Source organism: Artemia sp. Qi Xiang Cuo, chromosome 20 (genome assembly GCF_049724085.1).
Source record: "Artemia sp. Qi Xiang Cuo chromosome 20, ASM4972408v1, whole genome shotgun sequence".
NCBI lineage: Eukaryota > Metazoa > Arthropoda > Branchiopoda > Anostraca > Artemiidae > Artemia > Artemia sp. Qi Xiang Cuo.
The window spans coordinates 8,050,427-8,066,356 of record NC_142813.1 but is presented as its reverse complement, the minus strand read 5'-3'; the positions used below and the strand labels follow the sequence as shown (position 1 = coordinate 8,066,356).

The window sequence follows — 15,930 nt, the reverse complement described above, 5'->3', positions numbered from 1 at the left end:
GCCGGTGCTATCAATGTTGTCCGCAAACATTAATGTTTTCATCAGTCTTTCTCAAATCACAGCTTAAATTTACAACAGATTCGAGCCTATTCATGAGTTCAAAAATTCACAAGTCGCTGGCTGGAAACTGGTTTTCTTCGTTATTCATCAAGAAAAGTAGAAATCTGGTAGAAACGAAATGGCTGTGGCGTTTCAGAACCCTTGCATAATACGAGTAGTTGAAGTATCTATTAGCTATGTATTCTTAACATAAATAATTATCAAAATTGGTAGTTTTTTTCATCGAGCATTACTGCATACAAAACTTCAAATACCGTATCACAAAATTCGTCAGTTATCTGGGTAAAAACTTTGAATTTAAATTTGAACCTAGAAGCTTAATATTTTCATAATGCCCTTTGCCTATATCTGTTTTGTCACCTTTAAAGCAGTTGAAATTGGTGACTTTGATATTGATTGTTTTTTTTTTGCTCTTTTGGATTCCTAAAAAGCCTTCATACATTAAAAGCTGGTTTTTAATAACAATTTTAAAAAAATTCATTTTAAAGTTTTTTTTGGCTTCTTTATAGAATATATGTCATGTAGGCTAAGGCTGAACTTAAATTTTGCTCTTTTGGACATTATTCATTCTTTCTTTTGGGGATTCATTCCAAATTATGAACACATAAATACCTAATATCAGTCAAATTATAAACTGCATCTTAAAGGAGTAAATTTATCAAATTGAAAATTACATGATGAACACTTCACATGAGAACATTTCATTTACAATGAAACAAAAAACACCTAATGTTTTATTCGGTATGAAGAAAAATGAAGTGCCATTTTCTTAGGTAAAAAATGAAAAGCTCATCCGTTTTAAATGTAATTAAATGAAATAATATGCAGACTGAAGTAGCTCCAGGAAGATGTTGGGATTTTCATCCTAGTTCTTCACTTTTAATCCAAGCAAAATGTTAAGTCAATTAGCATAAGCTATGGAGTTAAAGCTTTGATTACCAAATGCACACAAAAACTACCGAATTTAAGAAAGGCGCAACAATAAGTCACATGTAGTCAAAATGCTCAAAGAATCTCATTTGATCCCCGCTAAGGTTCAAATCTTCTGCTATGGTCATTTCCATGGAAATCTCCAAAGAGTTTCTTTTTAAAATAGCTTTTAAGCGTAGTTATGGGTATTTATCCTTTTTTGCTTTTCTTCAAAGCTTTGAAAAAAGATTTATAATATTCCATATGTTGTTATATTTGTACATATTTTTGGTAATCATTTGTGGGGTGATCGATTTTTTTAAACCACTGTGGATACTTAAGAACGTTGCAACATCTAGTACCCTGAGGTCAAAAGACTGCCAAAGATTCCTTCTTGAACCTCCCAAATTGAAAGCTATTATTATGACCTGACCTTTTAATGTAACTTGGGCACTGGACAAAGGGCGCCATTGTCAGTCGAGCGCAACGTTAGGTGGGGATGTCGATATCGTTTTCGTCACACCAATTCGTTTTAGTGTGAATATGCCTGGTACTTATGAATGAATGTTTTCAAAGTAAACCCGTTTCATCAATACGAAAAAAACGGGTTGGACGCATATATCCCTTTCCCTTTGGACAAAAAACCATGCAACTTTTCAACTTTTTGGCATCCCTGCTTCCAATAAAATAATCGAGGTATTATCATTTAAATATGATAGCTCACTACCCCCCCCCCGGGATACCACCTTGATAGGATGCCGTTTCTGCTTTAAATTAAAAAAAAATTAACTTTTTGGGATCCCTGCTTTCAATAAAAAAAAAATCGAGATCTTATCATTTAAATGTAATACCTCCCTACCCCCCCCCCACCCCCTCTGGATACCACCTTGATAGGATACCGTCTCAGCTTTCATTGTACCAGCTATTGTCAGCTGGTATATGATATTATCAGCTTTCGGATATACCTCAAATTACTGAAAAACTGAGTCATAGATTCGCCGTGGCATTCAATAAGATCCAAAGAATCTAATTAAAAGGAAGCACACACAAAAGCCAAATTAGGCCAGTTTCCTATGAGAAATCGCAAAAAAAACAAAGACAATGAACAAGTCCCAACGGGGGGCTCTGGGTCTATCAAAATATTTCAATGGTTTCCCAGGGAATTTTTATAGTATTTTTTCCATCTCGGGTTTAAATGAAAAAAATAATTATCTTTTTGGCATCCCTACTTTCAATTTAAAAAAAGTGAGGTATTATCATTTTAAAATGATAGCCCCATATCCCCCCCCCCTTACAGGCAATAATTTACAATTTTATTATGAATCGTATTTTTGGGGTAACTTCCGTTTTAATATTTAATTCCTCAACCTTGTACATAGCTTAGTCTATAGCTAAATTTTGTCTCAATAGAAGGATTTTTTTTGGGGGGGGAGGGTAAATATTTTCAGATTGTATTTTCTTTAATCTATCAGGCGTTCAACAATTGAGTATTAAACATTAAGAAAATCTTATCTAAAAATAGTAAAAGAAAACAAAATCTGCAAACTTGCAATTCAGCTGTAGAAACGATCTTTCTGCTATCAATTTCAAAATTAAACTGTAATGAATGTTGCGTTCTGTAATTCTATTCAACTTGAAAATAAAAATCTTGACTACGAATGATGTAAGGAATTGCAAATGGGAAACTGGATTCGAAATGATTTAAACTAATTTCATAAAGACGATACTTTTTTTTGTCAACATATGAAGAATTATGTATATTGCAATATTTGCAATGCAATGGCATATTGCATCTGTCTGGTTTTTATGCAAAGTAACAAAAGAGACGAAAATTAACGAACCAGAGAGTAGCGAAGAATTATGGTATGCAAAGTAAAATTTGGCAGGGAAAGTCACTGGTGATAAATCGCTAGGGGTGGCACCGCGATTGCGTGATTTTCGGGGATTCGGGGAACCAAATTTATTTTCGGGGTGACGCATAGATTTTTGGGAAAATTCCCGAAAATTCGGGGAGAGTGCAAGCCCTGCTTGATTTCTAATCAGGCAAATCGAAATACTAAACCACACGAGAAGAAAAAGCTCCGATTTTGCGGTTGACGCAATGCGATTGGCGCGCCGGCGGTGGTACGAAACTTCGGCGGCGTTCGACCGGGCCTCTCGTCGGCGGCGTTCGGTCGATCCGTCGGCGCGGTGCCGGGGTCTAGTTACATCACTACATTGCTCACAACATTGCAAAAAAGAAGCCATAGTGGGATGGCTAAATTATTATTACATTACTATATTGCTCACAACATTATTGACGCTTAATTTGTGCGTGATTTTGTTTTTTGTTGACAAATGTGACTGGCGTGACTCAAACTTGTGCTTTCTTTTATTTCTTTTCCAATTATCCGTTTTGTTTTTGGAAGAAGCTGCAAAGAAAGTAGAGAAGCGAAATTGAATATCTGGTGGATTCGTTGCTAAAATGGGTCAGGACTAGGTTTAAGTTCATTTATTAACAATATCTCTACAACAACAAATAACATAAAAATACCCTCTCCCACAGTGGGCTTCGTGGCCCGAAAAACCGAAAGACGAAATAAAAATAAATTGAACTATAAAGAAAAAAGGGCAACGTGATTTCATTTATTATTATTAGCCGAAACAAATTAGGCGACAAGGAAGTCATAGACGTAGCCGAAAAAAAAAGTGAGGAAAGCAAGTCGACCCCTTACGCCTACGAACAACTCAGAAAAATAGATATGTGACTCAACTTATTCTGTTAAAATTGTCCGAAAGTAAAAAAGAAAAAAGGAGAAAAAGGAGATATATTCTCTTAAAAGAAAGAAAAAGGAGATATATTCTCTTAAAAGAAAGAAAAAGGAGAAAGTAAAAAAGTAAAAAGGAGAAAAGGGATATATATTCTCTTAAAAGAAAGAAAAAGGAGAAATTAAAAAAGTAAAAAGGAGAAATAGGAGATATATTCTCTTAAAAGAAAGAAAAAGGAGAAAGCAAAAAGTAAAAACGTAAAAAGGAGAAAAAGGAGATATATTCTCTCAAGAGAAAGAAAAAGGAGAAAGTAAAAAAGTAAAAAGGAGAAAAAGGAGATATATTTTCTTAAAAGAAAGAAAAAGGAGAAAGTAAAAAGGAGAAAAAGGAGATATATTCTCTTAAAAGAAAGAAAAAGTAGAAAATAAAAAGTAAAAAAGTAAAAAGGAGAAAAAGGAGATATATTCTCTTAAAAGAAAGAAAAAGGAGAAAGTAAAAAAGAAAAAGGAGAAAAATGAGATACATTTTCTTAAAAGAAAGAAAAAGGAGAAAGTAAAAAAGTAAAAAGGAGAAAAAGGAGTTATATTCTCTTAAAAGAAAGAAAAAGGAGAAAGTAAAAAGTAAAAAAGTAAAAAGGTAGAAAAAGGAGATATATTCTCTTAAAAGAAAGAAAAAGGAGAAAGTAAAAAGGTAAAAAGGAGAAAAAGAAGATATATTCTCTTAAAAAGGAGAAGCAATAAACAAAACCATGTGAGTTGTCTGACCAGGATTTAGGTATTTCGGATCAATTCAGAAAGTCCTGAAATTAATTGGTCGATAAACAAATTAGAGTTTAGTTCATGAATACACTGATATGTGTTTAGTTTCACTTATGGTTGGGCATCTGTGTTCTGGGAGTGCTCAAAAGCGACTTTATTCAATACTGAAACCCTCCTCCCTCATGTGGCAGTCGAGTATTAATATGGACTCGTCAGGTTTAAAGTAAGCCAAATTGGAAAGTATTTTCCAATTTTTATAGGATATCATTGTGGAAAAAGGGGCATGGGAGGGGTGTTAGTTGTCCTCTAGTGCTTTTCTTCACTTAAAAAGGGCACTAGAACTTTGAATTTCCGTTCGAACAGCCCTGATCTTTACACAGTCTTCTAGGACCATTGGTTCGATACGATCACCCGTGGGAATAACAAAGAACAAATAAACACACATCCGTGATCTTTCTTCTGGCTAAAAATACAAATTTCTAGTTAATTAATTAATTCTATAATTAAGTAATTTCTTAAATTCATGTTTATTGACCAATTTTTTTTTCTAGGTTTTATGGTGATCTCATAGCATGTGGTGTTGTATTATCAATATTTATCATTCTTGCATTAGGATTAATGTGTGGATGCTGCGGGTCGAAACCTACAATTCGCCACGATGGATGTGGCACTAGAGCTGCCGGTGGCAGTTGGATTAAATTGTAAGTAAATAACTTTTGCGTAATGGCAAATTCCTCTCCGGAAAATTCCTTCCTGTGGAACACTCCTCCCATATAATTCGATCACACGCAAAATTGAACAGCCATTGAGAAAGTACAAAATAGTTACCTCAGAACGTCGACCAGATATCTTAAGGGGTAACAAAAGGACTAGAACTCTAAATTTCTGATCGAATGAGCATCATTCGAAATTTCTACGACCACGATGAGGAGGTGGCAGGCTCCCTCCTACACATAATAAATTTTGCTTGTTTCAGGGTTTAATGTTACTCTTTACTTTCACATTTCTCAGAACGTCTCAGAATGTCGACCAGATATCTTAAGGGGTAACAAAAGGACCAGATATTAAAACAGATTCTAGGACGAGCTGGTAGGTTTGGGATCAGTTTCAATTTTTAAAAAAAGGACTAAAACTCTCAATTTCTGATCGAATGAGCATCATTCGAAATTTCTACGACCACGATGAGGAGGTGGCAGGTCCCCTCCTACGCCTAATAAATTTTGCTTGTTTCAGGGTTTAATGTTACTCTTTACTTTCGTATTAACTATGTAGACCAGAAATATTTGTAGAAATCAAGATGGATTGCATATCAATATCTAGCTCCCCCTTTCTTAGAACTAATTCTACATTTATTTGAAAGCTCAGTGAGAGTTAGGATGTTTAGGCATTAAAATGCAGCCTTTGAGGCACATGCCCCCTCCTTACTACAAACGATCAGAGAACCCTACTGTAGAGTTTTCAAGCTCTTATCTACAAAAATTTGTATTATTACTGTTACTATACAAAACAAATATATAGCGGGTATTAATATAGAGGATTGAACGAGTCTTAAAAGGAGTAAAAAATAAATTGAAAATTCAAGTCTCCCTTTCCCATCCCCCTAACCGTAAAAATCTAAAGCTTGTTGTGTTTTACTGAAAGTTATATGTATCTTGAACACTATACTTTTGTTTTTCAAAACATCGACAAAAAATAAATATAAAATCACTAAAATAATCAAGACGACTGAAAAGAACTAATAGAAAATAAACTGAATATTTAATATATAATAGTATTAATAGTATATAATAGTATTAATGGAATTTAATATATAATTAATATATAATATTATTAATCTCGAATACTATGCTTTTGTTTTTCAAAACATCGACAAAAAATAAATATAAAATCACTGAAATAATCTAGACGACTGAATATTTAATATATTTAGTAATAACTCTTGGAAACTCAGCAATTCAAAATTTATCTATTGCAATTTCTATTTTATTTTTTTGATGTTATTAATATAAAAGAAAATATTTGTAATATATTTTGTTTTCAGCAAAACCCAAATGGCGCAACAAGCTAAAGTCTTCTACGGTTATGGAAAGGGAAAAAGGACAGTAGCGAAACTACTTTTTGTAGTAAATTTTGTTCGTTTAGAGTTTTACTTGAACATTGAGTTTAATTTTAACTCGTTTTAAGATTTAGGAAGAGTTAAAGAGAGATGGGCAGAACATTTTGAGAATTTGTTAAACCGAGATAGAGTTGCAGGAAAAAATATAGAGGAAAATGAAAAAGTTTGTGATACCTTAGATGTGAAGGAAGATTTGTTTTGTGAGGAAGAATTAGTGACAGTACTAAAAGGATAAAAAAATAATAAGGCTCCAGGTGCTGATAGGGTGGGAAATGAGTATCTTATATATGATGGCTCTGAGGTTAGAAATAAGTTTCTGAAGATTATGGATATGATTTTTGAAAAAGAGAAAATACCTAACGATTTTAGGAAAATCTTAATTAAGCCACTTTATCAGAAAGGTGATAAGAGTGAATGTGGTAATTATTGAGGCATTAGTCTGGTCTCTGTAGGTAGCAAATTACTTAGTAATATGATACCTTTTAGACCGAGAGATTGTGGACAAAGTTTTAAGAGAAGAACAGTGCGATTTTAGAAAAGGTAGAGGATATGTCGACCAGATTTTCACTCTTTGTTTAATAACTGAGAAGGGCCTGAGTTGTCAAACACCTTTGGTCCTCAGTCTTATAGATTATGAGCAAGCGTTCGATTCTGTTGATAAAAGAGCTTTAGCAAAGGTTTTATCCTTGTATGGTATACCAGACAAATACGTTAGAGTGATTAGTGCTATGTAGGAGAATAAATCTACTGCGGCTACGGTAGGAAATGAGGTTAGCAGCTGGTTTTGTTTTAAATCAGGAGTTAAGCAGGGTTGTGTTCTGTCTCCCTTTTTTATGGATCATTTTCATGAACTCTGTCTTAAGGAGCACAGGAAAGGCAATTGGAGACCACGGAATCGAATTGGGAAGAAAATATCTCCTCGACTTAGATTATGCTGATGGTTTAAGCTAATGATCCCAGATGAATAGTGTGAGCTAAATGAGTGAACTTTTAGAGGTTTGCAAGTTCAGGGTGCTAGAATAGGTTTGAAAATTAATGTTAAGAATACTAAGTCTGTAAGGCTAGGAATAAGTGAAGATGAAAAGGTGGCGTTGGGTAATGAAAAGATTGATCAGGTGGGCAGCTTCACTTGCCTTGGTAGTATTATCAGTAAAGAGGATTGGAGCAGCGAAGATGTTAAAAGTAGAATAGCCAAGGCTCAGGGTTTTTTTCACAGTTAAAAAAAAGTTTTCAAGAATTGGAAGATAAGTCTGCAAACCAAGATTAGAATATTGGAAGCTACAGTGTTGACAGTGGTCAAATATGGCTCTGAAGCATGGGTGATCCGAAAAGCGGATGAAGATCTTCTTGATGTTGCCCACGGAAATGGCCTAGCTTACGGAGTGTCTTAGATGCCCAACTGACTTATCGTATTTCAAATATTAGGCTGTACGAAAAATGGGGTTCAATACCACTTTCTATGGCTATAACGAAAGAAAGGCTGAGATGGCTAGGGCACGTTCTGTGGATGAAGGATGACAGATTGCCGAAGATTGTCCTTTCCGGTCAACCGTCGAGGGCTAAACGGAAAGCAGGTTGTCCGCGCCTAGGGTTGGAATATGTCGTAAAGAAAGATTTAAGGGAAGTGAGGACTTCCTGGGAGGGTGTAAAAAGGGAGGCTTTGAATAGATTGGGATAGAGGAGGAGCGCGTGTAGCTGTTTTGGCCCCAGGTGGCTTGGTGCTGCGGTGATTTGTTAGTAGTAGTAGGGGTTTTAAGATTTATTTATTTATCTAAATTCGTACCTGGTATTTATATGCTTTATATGATCGTTTGGTTTAATTTCTGTTCGTTTTTGGCTTCATTTATTCTTTAATAGTAATTTTTGGTCGTATTGAGTTTGAATTATTTTAGGAATTTAATTCTCCTGGTCTTAAGTTTCATATGGCTCTTTACTTTTCTTTGAAAAAGCTCTTTTTCGGAAATTTGTTTTTATATTTTGATTACCAAAGTTTTCGTTTTGGTTAATATAGTGAATGTTTCTTCGGTCTTTCATATTTCTGGTGTATGAATTAAAATGTCTAATTCTAATTTAATGCTTCTAATTAGTGTCTTTTGATTTGATTCAACACCCCCTCAACATTCCCTGAAAGTTTCAACTAAATGGCTTTAGCCGTTCCTGGGACATTTCAGATATGCCTTTTTGACAACCGAGATGCACATTATATCTTTTGATTGAATATTTTGACCCTCATCCCCTTCTAATATATTGCAGATATTCTCTTTTGATACCCTGGATTCACATATTGTCTTGCTGATTTAAAAGATGTAAATCAAAAGATGATTGGCTTCATCTTTTCCCCTTTTTTTTATTTTAACTTTTAGTTTAAAATAAATAAAGTTTTACCTTCGTTTTAGTGGCGTTGTTCAAATTTTTATGCTCTTTGTGCTTCTCATGTCTTTGGTTGTTGCGCATTTCGTCGTTGGCTCTATATCTGAAAAACTAATCTGTGATAGCCAAAATGGATCCCAAAGTACCTATCATGATTCGATGGTTATGGAAACACTGGATCAAGTGATTGATTTTGATAAGTACTATCCAGAGGAAGCAAGGCCCACCGGAGTCCATATTTCTTCAGTACTGAGGTATATTTCATTTTTTTTTATTTAATTCATTTAGGGTTGTGGTTTCCAGCTAAGTGTGCATATGCCCTGGTGGCAGCGGGTATGAATGGGTGTGAAAAGTAATTTCTGTGATGCACAAAAATTTCTGTGGTTTATTCCATGAAGGATTCTATGCTGCAATGACGTACTATTATTTAAACCACTTCCTCCCCCCTCCTCCTCTTTAGGTTTTAGATAGAGTTGCCAATGGTTTGCCCGAGCAGTGAAATCCCTACTACCCCTTATGTAGGTATGTTTGCCCATTGTTGTTCTGTTTTCTTTTTTTTGTATCTTCAATAAAAAATATAAAATTGTTCTACCCCTCCCTTATATTCCTGAATTGGAGTCACTGAAAGTCGTATTTCAACCTATATCTTGCACCATGCTCTAATTTGGCGCGAGATCATGCTATGGGATTCAGATGGTGTAGTACTACTACTACCAGTAACAACTCACTGCAGCACCGAGCCGCCAGAGGCTAATACAGCTGCGCAGAAAAAAAGAAGCCTATATCTCGTATTTCAGCCTATATCTTGCACCATGTTCTAATTTGGTGTGAGAACATGCTACGGGATTCAGATGGTGTAGTACTACTACTACCACTAACAACTCACTGCAGCACCGAGCCGCCAGAGGCTAATACAGCTGCGCAGAAAAAAAGAAGCCTGTATCTCGTATTTCAGCCTATATCTTGCACCATGTTCTAATTTGGTGCGAGAACATGCTATGGGATTCAGATGGTGTAGTACTACTACTACGAGTAACAACTCACTGCAGCACCGAGCCGCCAGAGGCTAATACAGCTGCGGAGAAAAAAAGAAGCCTATATCTCGTATTTCAGCCTGTATCTTGCATCATGTTCTAATTTGGTGCGAGAACATGCTAAGGGATAATAAAAATAGATGGAATAAAAATGGAGACTAGTAACGGAAAAAGTAATAATAATTAAACAAATAAAAAAGAAACTTAATTATTAATTAACTCTGTTTATAAAAAATTAATCAGATAATTTTTTAATTTATTTTTAAAGCACCTAAGGGAACACCTACATTTCAGCTCTTAATGGTTCGCGCATGCCACATCTGGGGCAAAATCCGATCTTTTTTTAGGTGTACAACTATATCTTGGAGTATATAGGCTGAGAATGGGGAAATCAAGAATGGTTCCAAGTATGGAGGCTTCCAGCCTACTGTGTAAAAATCTATAAGCCGTCAGACAGTGACATCGACTCACGTAAATGTAAGAGTAGGGATGCAAGGATTTTTTTTTATTTTCCTTTGAATAAAGATACAAAGAAAGGTAAAATTTGAAACCCAGGGGGTGGAAGTGGGAGATCTTTTTCACATGAAGATATAAAAAGGTATTTTAAAATCCAGGGGGGTAGGCGTTTCTATTGTTTTGTTGAAGATATAATAAGTTATTTTAAAAATCTGGGGGGAGGGGCAGTTGCGCACCTCTGCCCCTTCCCGATCGGTGCCCCTGTTAACAGAACATGAAATGCAGCCAGTACTTTTGTTGTATGTAATCTAGCGTTGTGTGGTGTCTTTTTTGGCATGGGCACACAGTTTATAAACCTTCTATTTTTCCACTGAACTATAGCCTAAAATCAAATTTAGCCTACTTCAGAAAATACATGAAGGTTGAAACAGCCATTAGTGTCAAGGGTTGATCTCAATAGTTTTTGTTTTTAGACAGGGAAGCTTGAAGTACTAAAGACAGTGAAAATAGAATACCTTGTTGAAGTTGGTTCGTTGGAAACACAACGACATACATATATATTTAAAAATTCAGAAAAAAATTGGAATTCAATTTTAATTGAAAAAAGACTTCCATATGAAGTTATGTAGTATTTGGTAATAGCGGGCGCCAAATTTGAAAAAAAGAAACGTGAGTGAAAAATCAGATAAAAGGTTTAAAACGTATGGCACCAATAACTTTAGACGGTCTAGCTTTCCTTTGAAAATGTAGTCATGTCAAAGGGTTTAAGTATTGAGGGTTTGCATGCAAAATGTGTTAGCAATAATTATTCTGCATATTACGAAGTAAGAATTGTTTTCTAACTTCACGCTGTCCAATTACTTTACCCTCACCTCCCCCCTAATGTGCAAATATATAGCCTAAATTATATAAGTCCAATGCATTCTCTCAGCCGTCACTTGTCTTTGTCGCTATAAAACCAGTTCTCTGAGAACAGGTTGTTCATGTTTGAATTGTTGGCCAAAAAGTATTGTGTTAAATTTTTTTAAGTTAAATTTAAAACTAATTTTAGATTTTTAAGTTTATTTAAGTTAAACTTGATTTTAAATTTAATTAAAAAAATTGATTTAAAACCTGATCTTTAAAACTTCATAATTTTGAAACAACCGAAAGAAAAATCGTAAGGAATCTTGGTTAAGAAATTTAAGATGAATCCAGGGTGCAAATAATGCTTTTTTTATGTTTTTTTTTTTAGTATTTAAAAAAAACTCCGTGAAGATGGAAAAATTATTTCAAAAGATTTTAATATTTTGATACCAGCATAAATCAAGGTTTCTAACTTCACAGCGCACTCCATGGCTCTGCATTTTGGTCAGAAGAATCCTATTTAGCCAAAGATTCTGCTCCATTGATTCCTAAGCCTGCGAAGTTGTATCGAAACAATAAATTCAAATTGCCACGAAATAGGCAATTATGAAATAGATTGATCATAAAAAGTTTTCAAATATTTGCTTGCATTCATTTATTTCATTTTTGATTTGTCTTTTGTGTAAGTTATATTCGTTTCCAATGTTGGGAGTTTCTACAGCTGCCGGGAAAAGTTCTTTCCTAAAGAAGGCAGCAAATCTCCTCAGGAAATCAGGTAACATGTTGAAATTTGTTCTGTGAGAAACAAAAATAATTGCGTTCCTTATCCTGAAGCTTATTCTGGCATTAGCTTGATTAGATACTATTGAGGAATGATTTGAAAACAGGGCAGAGAATACCTAATGTTAATAATATGTTTTCTGAAAATGTTTTATTACTATTAGGTTATTAAATTGAAACTTATCCTTGCTTAGATGCAAGGGTGAAAACCGAAGAGGGGACAATTATCCCCTCCCCCAATGGTTCTAAAAATTAATTTTGGGTATTTTCGTCGAAAAAATTGGCTTGCCCCCTTAGAATTATAAAAACGCCATTTTCGTATTTTCACAGAAGAAATGACCCCCCCCCTAAATTTTCGTGATTTGGACTGAACTTGAGCATCCCTCCCAAAACTGAAAGATTAAAATAAGGCGGTCTTAGAATATTTGATGATAGGAGAGATCTCTGGGTAAAAGCTTTTTCAACCTTAGGTTTGACTAGATTTTCGATTAAATTTTTGTTGCCCGGCAGATTCACAGAATAGAATTTTAATTTTGTTTTTTCTTTGAACTACTAAATATTGTTGAATAATGATTTGAAAATTGGATAAAGAATGTTGCTATTGTATTCCTAAAAATCTTGCTAGTTGGAAATAATTAAAATATAGTTCATTTTGTGATTCATTGTGGCTTAAAATTCAGCTAGTTGTGTTTTATTAAATCCAAATATGATTTCAAATCACCAACTCATGAAATAATGCGAAAAACTTTCCAGTCTTTAATGATGCTGATATGAGATAAACCAAAGTGGTTGCCAACTCTCTCCCACCTGGCGTTCATTTCAAAGCGCCGTTTGTTTCGACATTTGTCGTACACCTCTATCATGCCTCGCCTCTGCGCTGTGCATGGTCAAATTTGCCCCACATGTGGCAATGCCAGGCGTGGCGTGCAACACCTGGCAATGCCAGGCGTGGCGTGCATCGCTCGACTGTGTTGAGCGATTTCACTATTCTCTCTACTACTTCCGTCCTAGCCGAGTGGATTGGTGCACTGGATATAGGATTCTTTGTCTGAGAAGGCGAGGGTTCTAATTCTAGTGTATCCACTTATTTGGTTTCGGACGGGGGTCAGTGGCGTGACTGTAAGCTCAGCCAGAGTCCATCCACCTTTAAATGGGTACCTGGAGAAATCTGGGGAAGGTAAACAGGAAGGTGTGCGAAAGCAGAGGATGGTTGGCCCCAAACCCCCCATTGCCATTCCTGGCTGAAGGGCCAAGAAACGGAGATCAGCACCGCCGTTAGGGACTGTAAAGTCCAATGCCGTATCCTTTTTTTTACCTCTCTACTGATTCCCAGAGGGCCTTCTCTTGAGGGGAGTGAAGGTGGCTTATTTTTCTAGGCAAAGGTATCTGTTCGAAAGTTGCCCCTTCAAAATTATATATATCCAATTGCGTTTTTTTCCTGCTGGAACTGAGTTAAGCTATGCCTCAGTTCTGTCATTAACTTTGCATAGGGAGCTCTGTTAACCCTTATCATACCAAAAGGGGTCTCTGGAGCATCCCAGAGAGTGAGTTTTAGTGAGCGTAATGTAGCTATAGCAAACGATTTAACTTTTGCTTCTTATTGCTTCCAGGTGAGGCAGTGCTAAGCTTTTATAGTTATACTTATAATGGGCTTTGTAAAACTCACTTGGGGTCCTGGTAGGACACTGCTTGGTATACCATATTATGTAAGGTGTTTGTTTTATTTCTCGTTTCTTTTTTCAATACTTGTATAACCAAATTATGTCTCCGAGTACCGCAAAACTAACTTTGAACCACCTTACAGAATAAACAATTCAGAAATAAGTACTAATACTACTAGCAACTCACCAAAGCACCAATCCGCCTGAGGCCAACATGCTACGTATGCTCCTCCTCCATCCCAATCTGTTTAAAGCCTCCCTCTTTGCATCGTCCCAGGAAGTTCCCATTTCCCTTAAATCTTTCTGTACGACATCCTCCCACCCCAATGGCGGACGACCTGCATACCGTTTAGCCCTCGAAAGTTGGCCCGAACGGACAACCTTTGGCAATAAGCTTGGTAAACAGTGTTTATGACACAGGTTTCACGTGTTAAGGGCTAAGGTGAGTGAGGGTAGATTCTCTTTATTGAAAAAGATGCCGCTAGAAAATTATTCCTTATAAGTTGCAGATGCTCCTTGCGCTTTGGCTTTTTCCCGCACAGCTGTTTGAGCCGCAACAGTTGTATGAGCAGCAACAGCTTTCTGTATATCTCTGTTTCGTTATAGCTACTCATAGGGACTTTTCCTGGGGTAAGTAAGAATGGTTTGCCTTTCTGGACATAGTTGTCAACTAGAACAGTACTCCTTGTAAATCATAGATACTCATTGCTGGTTGCCTTTTTTCTCTTACAGTAAAGTTGAGCTATCTTGTAATCCTGTCTATAGGCTCCCATAAGGTGCCCTCCAAAGGTGGATGAGGGTGAATCTTCTTTATGAAACAAGGTATCGTCTAGAATATTGACCCTTGTAAATTGCAGAAACCCCTTGAAGTTCTTCTTTTTTTCTGCTGCAGTAATATGGAGTGATTTTCTGTTGTTTATATAGCTTCTTGTGGGACCTCATCTGAGGTGGGTGAGGATGACTCCTTTATGGAAAGTGATGTCCTCCTTAACATTACCCTTTGTAATTGTATTCACCACTTGCAATTCGCTATTTTTGCTACAGCTGGTTTGAACCATTTATCTATTCTATCTACAACTTCTTACAGGGGTTCCTTTGGAGGTGGGTGAGGATAATTCTTCTTTATGGATAAAGGCGCACTAGAAAATTACTCCTTGTAAGTTGCAGATACCACTTGCAGTTGGCAGTTTTTTTTTCTTGTCACAGCTGTATGAAGCCATCTCTCTGTTCTTTCTGTAGCTACTTGTTGGTAGCCCTCTTGTGGTGGGTTTTCTTTTCGGACTTAGGTGTCGCTAGAGCACCTTTTAAACCTTTTAAATTACAAATGTCTCTTGCTTTTTCCATTTTCTAGTATATAACTGAATCTAGCTACTTCACAATTCTGTCTTTAATTTCCCATAAGGGGCCCTCTTAAGGTGTATAAGAGTGGCTCGGCTTTATGAGAAATAACGTCCACTAGAAAACTATCCCTTGTGAGTTTCAGAAATTCCTTGAAGATCACCTTTTTTGTCTACTACAGCTATATGGAGCTATTATTCTGCTCTTTTTCTAGCTTTTTGTGGAACTCCACCTGAGTTGGGGAGGGTGGTTCTTCCTTATGGAAAACGGTATCCTCTGGAACAATGCCGTATCCAGAAATTTTCGTGTGGGGGAGAGGGTGTGACGTTTTCACCAATCAGATAAATATTTTAAGGGGCGGCTGAAACCCTCCTGGATATGGCCAGGGGATTATAACCTTTTTTAATTTCATTTATTCCTCACATTTTGCTATTTTCTGCTGCAGCTTCGTTCATGCATTATTGAGACAGTCAGCTTTTTTTCGATTATGCTATGACAGTTTGTAAGATATCCTAGGGGAGCTACCAAATCAGCAATTCACATACTTTTCGCAATCACGAGGTATGGGAATGATCATCTGCTATCAGGGCCGTATCCAGGATTTTTGTTAGTATGGGCGTGGGGGGGGGGTACAAAATAAATATTTAAAAACACATCAAAAATTTGTTTATATGCTTCTTTGATACGTTTTATTGAGTCGGACGAACATTTGGGGGGGGGTCAAATTTCTACCCCCCCTCCCCTGGATACGGCCTTGTTTGCTGTTCTCTCACAACAATGGACATGCAAGTCGACAGAGCTCTTTTCACCTGGGACGCCCAGTAGACACAATTAGCATCATATCGGCGTTTTGC

General features: G+C 36.2%; 1 protein-coding gene across 5 annotated transcripts in view; it reads left to right on the top strand.

The window, feature by feature from the left end:
• The window catches only part of promL (prominin-like), a 166,453-nt gene that overhangs the window by 99,145 nt on the left and 51,378 nt on the right, over positions 1 to 15,930 (top strand). For all 5 annotated transcript variants that reach the window (XM_089105989.1, XM_089105993.1, XM_089105991.1 and 2 more), the window contains 2 exons: positions 5,027 to 5,176; positions 8,988 to 9,215. In XM_089105989.1, the coding sequence (XP_088962115.1) occupies positions 5,027 to 5,176; positions 8,988 to 9,215 (378 nt within the window). The remainder of the gene's footprint in view (positions 1 to 5,026; positions 5,177 to 8,987; positions 9,216 to 15,930) is intronic.